Here is a 7,214-nt window from a genome sequence, read left to right as displayed (position 1 = left end):
AAAAAACGAAAATCAACCATTTTTAAAAAAAAAGGGGTGCTGCTAATTATATATATATTAATGGTTACTTATTCATAAAGAGGTTTAGACAATAAAATATTTTACAAAAAAGGCCACACATGGTACAGAGGTTTGTAAAAGACTAAAATAGTTCCTCATACTTTAATATGCTCTAATTTCTTCCTTTAATTTAATATAACCTCAATTTGACCCCAAATTTCACAAATTATTCAATTTTGACCTAAAACACATTTTTATGGAAAATTTTGCCCGTCACCGCCGTTGACTACCGGTCTTCGGCGTTGTTTTTTTTTTTTTTTTTTTCTTTTTTTTCCTTCCTGATTTTTCTGCCGGTTTCCGGCGTTGAATTTTTTTTTTTTCGCCACCAGTTTTCGAGATTGAATTTTTTTTTATTACCTTATTTTATTATTTAGTATAAAGGGCGTTTTGGTCCTCACATAAAAGGGAAGAAAATCAACTAACATTTTTTCCTTTTAAAAGTTGTATAGATATAGATATAGAAAAGGTAATATTAAACATAAAAAGAAGTGATATTTGTTGTAGAAGCTCTACCTGAATACAACAAGACAAATACTATTTTGTCGTTCTTTCTTTTTGATTTGTTGTTTTCAATTTGGTTTGAAATATCTCAAAATACATTCATGAACACATTATTTTCGCCCGTGAATGATCATGTATCTTGTACTCTCGGTCCTTTTTCTTCTAATTTGGAGACTTCGTTTGTATACTTAGGGCATCTCCAATTGATTATGTAAAACGGATCTTTAAATTTGATTTTAGAGATCCGGTTTTGATTATGTAAAACGGATCTTTAAATTTGATTTTAGAGATCCGGTTAGAAACTCGAGTCTCTGAAAAAAAAAAAAGTTCATTAAATTTTCAATAGTTAGTTTTTATTTGGGTCTTTCTAGGGTGAGATACCCCATGTTCTAAACTTTTATGAGATATGCATTAATCACCATTAATTTTCTAAGATTAAATCTGGACCCTAGGAAAATAACATGGCTTATGTTCTAAAAAATGAAGTACTTTACCAAATTATCCTTCGATTATTTTTTTATTAAATTAATATAAAATTGATTAACATTGAATTGTCTAATTTACCCCTACTATATTTTAATTAAATAATTAATTTAAATTCATTGTGACCGAGATTTATTTGATAAATAATCGAAAAAAATGCATTCATTAGGAATAGAACTTGTGACCTCTTAATACATTTATTACTCCTAACCATCCAAGCACATTAACTTATTATGATATATTTAACCATAATTGTATAAATACTGTTAATTCAAATATTAATTGCAACATTCATTATTATTAAATGATATTAAATAAATTATGAACAAATATAATAAAATAAAGTTTTAAAAATATAAAGGATTGCAGTTCAATACGCCAAACATCTATCATTAATTATATAATATTAGAAGTATTAATAAACTCCACCATTTAAAAATGTAAAGAATGCTCAATTAAATATAAAAAAATGCATAACTTAATTCAAACTCACTTATGTTATTTAATCGATAGTGTGACAAATCCAAATAAAAAATAAAATAATATGTTTGTTTAGAAGAAGAAAAAATTATAACTCATTCCAATTAGTAGTTTTCTTACTTTAAAATAAAATTATATACTACAAATACTATATTGTGAATTTTCTTTTAATATTTAATTTAATCAACTAGTAAGATTTGAATCGATGAAGTACAAATCCTTTCAATTAGTAAACATTATTCAAATATTTTAATCGGTTGCTTAACTATTGACATAACATGTTACATAATTGATTTAACTATTTATAAGTAATGTCTAATATCTTTTTAATTCAATTTTGTCATAAAAAATAGTAAATTTAATTACTAACACATGTAAGAACCTAATCGTAAATCATAATATTTTATCAAAGCGTAATATTTGAACCAATTAAGCTCAAGTCCTTTCAATTCGTAAAAATTATTCAAATATTTGAATCGATTCATTAGCGCGCTCAACTATTGACAAGAACGTCTTAATCAAATTAACTATTATTAATTAAAGTGTAATACATTTTTAATTCAATTTTATCATGAAAAAATAATTCCTAAATTACGCAAGAATCAAATCATAAGATTAATTAAAGCGTATGATTTGAATCAATTAAGCGCAAATCCTTTTAATTTGTAAATATTATTCAAAAATTTGAATCGATTAAGTTCAACCACTGACAAGAACGTATTAATCGAGTTAACTATTTATAATTAAAGTCTACTATCCTTTTAATTCAATTTTAACAACAAAATAATAATTTAATTCGTAAAATCGTAAAAATCATATCGTAAATCGTAAGATTTAATCTAACCATGAACCGATTAAATCTTACGATTTTTACGAATTAAATTTTATTATTTTTTATGATAAAATTCAATTAAAAAAAGTTACTAAACTTTAACTATACACAGATTGATTAATACGCTATTGTAAATTATTGAGTTTAACCGATTCAAATATTTGAATATTGTATACAAATTGAAATGAGTTGAGCTTAATCGATCAAATCTTTGAATATTGTTTTTGAATTGAAAACACATGAGTTTAATTGATTCAAATATTACGATTTAATTAAATCTTCCAATTTACGATTCAATTCAAACTTCAAATTCTTTCGAAACTCATTTTTAAATTACACGAGTTGAACAACATTTCCTTAGATTTTTAAATTATATTATATAAAGATTTGTTAGTATGGGATATTTTTAATATATAATAATAATAATTATATGAGAATTAATAATTTATTTAACATTATTTATATAAGTTTTATAACCATTATAAATTGTAGCTTTGTGATATATATCCGTATTGTTAGTTTATTGTCAATTATGTGTTGTGTCTTAATGGTAAGTATTCTTGTGTGTTTTCAGATGGTCACGAGTTCGAATTCAGGTTGATGCAATTTTGGATGGGTGGTTTAATGATTTTTACGAATAATGATATAATTGACATTATAAATTTTAATTTAGCAATAAATATATATTTAAAATTGCATTAAAAATATAGAGGGTAAAATTGACATTACATTAATAATATATAATGGCCGATTTTTTGAAAATATTAATTATACGAAGGGTATTTACGACAATACGTAAATAAGAAAAAATTGAATTTTTTTGCAGGGACACGTGGCGCAATATAAAGGGGTATCTCATAAAAGTTTAGAACATGGGATCTCACCCTAGAAAGACCCTTTTTATTTATAGTATCTTATTTTTGTAATATATATCTCACCTAGGAAAACAATTGAATTTTTTATTTTCCGATTTTCAACAACAAAAATAATATTTCAATCACAAAATTAAAAAAAAAAAAAAAAAATCTTAAACTTTTTTCATTAATTTATGGTGGGATAACTTTAAGTTAGAGTCTCAAATATAAGAAAATATTTAGAAACTCTAGGAATAAGCTCTATTTTAGAGACTCTTTAGAACTTGTTTCATTGTTGTTGAGTTTTTTTATCAAAGTCCTTAAAATATGGAGAGTCGTGAATTTTAGTCGCTCCATTCGATTAGTTGATACTTGATCGTATGAACTTATAACTAGTCTTTCCACACTTGAAAATCCACACGCTTTCTCATCTACCTTAGTTTCTCTTTTGTTTCTCTCCTATGTTCCCACCCCCACCCTACCTTAAATTTTGACCGACTTTCTGCTTTTCCCACTCCATTTTTTTCTATTACGACCACTTTTTCAAGGCTGTTTCTTGATTTCACCTTTTGGGTTTTCACCTCTCTTATCCTTTTCATCAAAATTGTTTTTCTGGGTCCTTTTTCTCTTTCATCACTTGTTGATTTGCTTGCTGTGTTGTGTTCCTAAAATGATGAAGTGTTTCCACGTATTTAAGCACAAGTGCAAGTCCAGGCGGCGCGCCGAATCGGCGCCGGAATTGAGCCAGAAAAGTAGAGCAGCAGATCAAAATTCAGGTTCGAATAACCGTGTATCTAAATCCACTGGTTCGATTTCATCGCCACGTAGCATACCGGAAATGTACAGAGAAAAAGAGCATAATCTGAGGGTGTTTTCTCTGTCAGAGCTCAGAGAAGCAACCAACAATTTCAATAAGTTGCTCAAAATTGGTGAAGGTGGTTTTGGGAGTGTTTATAAGGGCTCTATTAAGCCTCCTTTGGGTCTTAATTCTGCTATTCCCACCATTGTTGCTATTAAGAAACTCAATACTCAAGGCTTGCAGGTATTAATTATTATTATATTTATTCCCTTCAAATAATAATATATAATGCTGTTCCTTGTCACATTATCCTCTGTGCACGCGCGCGCGTGTGTGGATCATTTTTTCGCCTTTCTGGGCTTCGGAATCTGAATGTTAGCTATAAAAATTGCAAACATGGGAGCTATTTGGCAGTAATGGTAAATTTTTGCTGCTGGACTGATCATCTTTAAGACTCTTTAAGACTCCCGTTTGCCGATTAAATATGTTAATTTGGAATTGGCCTTCTTATTTCATTATCTAGTTCAAATCTCGAGGATTTATAATCCGTCGAGACGGGATTTCAGCATTTAACAAAGCAAGCTTTGAAGTGATAGTCTGTTTTATTCTCCTCTCCCCTGATAAATATACTTGAGCCATTTTTCGTTTGGGTAGAACAAGCATGTACATGCTAAGGAATCTTGATTGTTAGACTAGAATATAATGAAATGTATATTATCTATTTGAGATAAAAGAGTGCATTGACTTACAACAGTATTAAAGATGACCAATTATAACTATGTTTTTTCAAAATCTTAAGGTAGTTAGTTATGAGCTTGTAATTTGTTACGCGTTCAGTTCATACTTTTCTCATAGTTTTTAATTTATGTATAGTTGGCCGATAAATTATCATGATATATATGTGTGTAGGGACACAAGCAATGGGTTGCGGAGGTACAATTCCTAGGAGTGGTGGATCACCCGAATCTTGTAAAGCTTTTAGGATATTGTTCGGTCGATGGAGAAAGAGGAATTCAGCGGCTATTAGTTTACGAGTACATGCATAATAAAAGCTTGGAAGATCATATTTTCAACCGTGCTGTGCCTACTGTTCCTTGGATAACCAGACTCAACGTTATCCTAGGTGCCGCTCAAGGAATGGCCTATCTGCACGAGGGTTTGGAAGTCCAGGTACCACCCCCTTATTTCTTATTTTTTATGTTTTTATTTATTTATTATTATCTGATGATGATATTGGAAAAAAAAATAAAAAAAAAGGTGATATATAGAGATTTCAAATCCTCTAATGTGCTTCTGGACAAGGACTTCACTCCCAAGCTCTCCGATTTTGGGCTCGCGAGGGAGGGCCCCACAGGGGACCGCACTCATGTGTCTACTGCGGTCAGTTTATCAAAAAATATCAATTACTTTTTTAAGATTTAAGTGGTACGTTATTATTCTTGTTTTTTGTGTGTGAATATTATATGTTGTAGCCTGTGGGGACAAGGGGATATGCAGCACCGGAATACGTAGAGACGGGGCATTTGACAGTGAAGAGCGACATATGGAGCTTTGGTGTTGTGCTGTACGAGATACTCACTGGAAGGCGGACTTTGGAGCGGAACCTTCCAGCTGGCGAGCGGAAGCTTCTAGAATGGGTCAAACAGTTTCCGGCCGACAGTAAAAGGTTTAGCATGATAATGGACCCACGTCTACAAAATCAGTATTCCCCAAACGCTGCTAGGAGAATCGCTAAATTGGCCGATAGCTGCCTGGTAAAAAACCCAAAAGATCGGCCGACTATGGGTCAAGCAGTTGAGATATTGAAGCAAGCAACGGAAGAGTCGCAAGGAGGGAATTCTTCGCGCGTGCCTTAGGCAAGTGCCCCTTTTTTTTTCTGGATTTTTATTTGCACTTGTTTTTCTTTTAAATCTCGATTATCATATCTTTTTTTCTTCTGATTCTAACAGGTTTTAATGAGAAGGATAATGTACTCGGAATTGTAAATACGAGAGAAGAGAATCTGTCTACTCCTACGGATGTATTTATGTATGTATACTGGTCATGGTTATCGATTTTTGTATTCCTATTCCGTATTATTATTAATCTTCATACAGGGAAGAGATTGAGAGAAAAAGAAAAGTAGTTTAGTTGATATAGTTGTGTGTGTGTGTGTGTGAGAGAGAGAGAGAGAGAGAGAGAGAGTGACCGTGTGTTATTTTTAGTATTATATATGGTCATAAATCCATTGGATTTGTATGTATGTATGTATGTATAGGTGTGTGAAGGTGGTGTATTTCATTTTTAAGGATAATGGAGGTTGGCTTTTGTTCCCCTTTCTGAGTGTCGGAATTTGAAAATCGACTCTTACGGCTGCAGATTATTTAAATCAGGGGCAACCAGGAAGCCCTCAAACCAATTATCATTTGATATATAAGGATAAATTTTATTTTGGTTTTGATTAAACACCCAATTTTAATGTTACCCGAACTATTGCGCATTTTTATTTAAAATATATCCTTCGTTCCAGAAATGGTCGACTAAGGTCGATCAAGTATGGCAAACTAATAACGCCCGACTAAGTATGGTTGATAAATCTGAGAGCCCGTTTGGCTAAGCTTTTTTAAAATATTTTATAAGCTCCTACTTCTGATAAGATGTTTTAGGAGCTGATAAGCTGTTAGATCTTATTTTAAAAATTATTTTTTAGGGTGTTTGAATATGTAGCTTATAAGTTACTTTTAATTTTTATAAGCTTTTTAGGTGTTTGGAAATAAAAGTTCTGTTTATCGCTATATGACAAAAAGTACATGACGCCATTATAACTGTTAAACTTATTTGACTCAAATACTTTTGTTCCTAAAATATCATCAAAATGTTTACAAATTAATTTTTCAAATAAAAATAATAATAGAAAAATGAACTAAATGATTTTTTTAAATAAACTAAATGATTTTTTTTATGTAAACTAAATGATATGATATTTAACTATTTTTTTTAAATAAAATGAAGTGTAATAAAATATTGTAATGAAACAGGTTTGTGAAAGTTTTAATTTTTCATCCCATTAATATATTGATATAAAATAAAGGTTCAAAAAAGAAAATATATATTTTTTTATAGATAAAAGAAATATAATTTATTATTGAGATAATAAGAATATTCGGGTATTTTTATATACATATAAAATATAAATAGAGAACAGTTTTTTTTTACAATTATTATG

General features: G+C 29.8%; 1 protein-coding gene across 1 annotated transcript; it reads left to right on the top strand.

The window, feature by feature from the left end:
* The first annotated feature begins 3,469 nt into the window (after positions 1-3,469).
* On the top strand, positions 3,470-6,323 carry LOC105950322 (Protein kinase superfamily protein). Its single transcript, XM_012973673.2, has 5 exons — positions 3,470-4,252; positions 4,919-5,179; positions 5,267-5,389; positions 5,482-5,865; positions 5,959-6,323. The coding sequence occupies exons 1-4, from the start codon at positions 3,881-3,883 to the stop codon at positions 5,863-5,865; spliced, it is 1,140 nt and encodes a 379-aa protein (XP_012829127.2). The 5' UTR covers positions 3,470-3,880; the 3' UTR covers positions 5,959-6,323.
* The last annotated feature ends 891 nt before the right edge of the window (positions 6,324-7,214 follow it).

The sequence above is a fragment of the Erythranthe guttata genome, chromosome 5 (genome assembly GCF_056151865.1).
Source record: "Erythranthe guttata isolate IM_541 chromosome 5, IM_541, whole genome shotgun sequence".
In the NCBI taxonomy this organism is placed as follows: domain Eukaryota; kingdom Viridiplantae; phylum Streptophyta; class Magnoliopsida; order Lamiales; family Phrymaceae; genus Erythranthe; species Erythranthe guttata.
Note: the sequence above shows the minus strand (reverse complement) of the source record. Positions and strands in the feature narration are given on the sequence as shown.

Excerpts from the sequence above, each read along its gene's own strand:
- LOC105950322 (XM_012973673.2), top strand. The coding sequence starts at position 3,881 with ATGATGAAGTGTTTCCACGTATTTAAGCACAAGTGCAAGTCCAGGCGG. Across the intron at positions 4,253-4,918 it reads TCAATACTCAAGGCTTGCAG|GGACACAAGCAATGGGTTGC; the intron begins GTATTAATTATT and ends ATATGTGTGTAG. Across the intron at positions 5,390-5,481 it reads GCACTCATGTGTCTACTGCG|CCTGTGGGGACAAGGGGATA; the intron begins GTCAGTTTATCA and ends TATATGTTGTAG.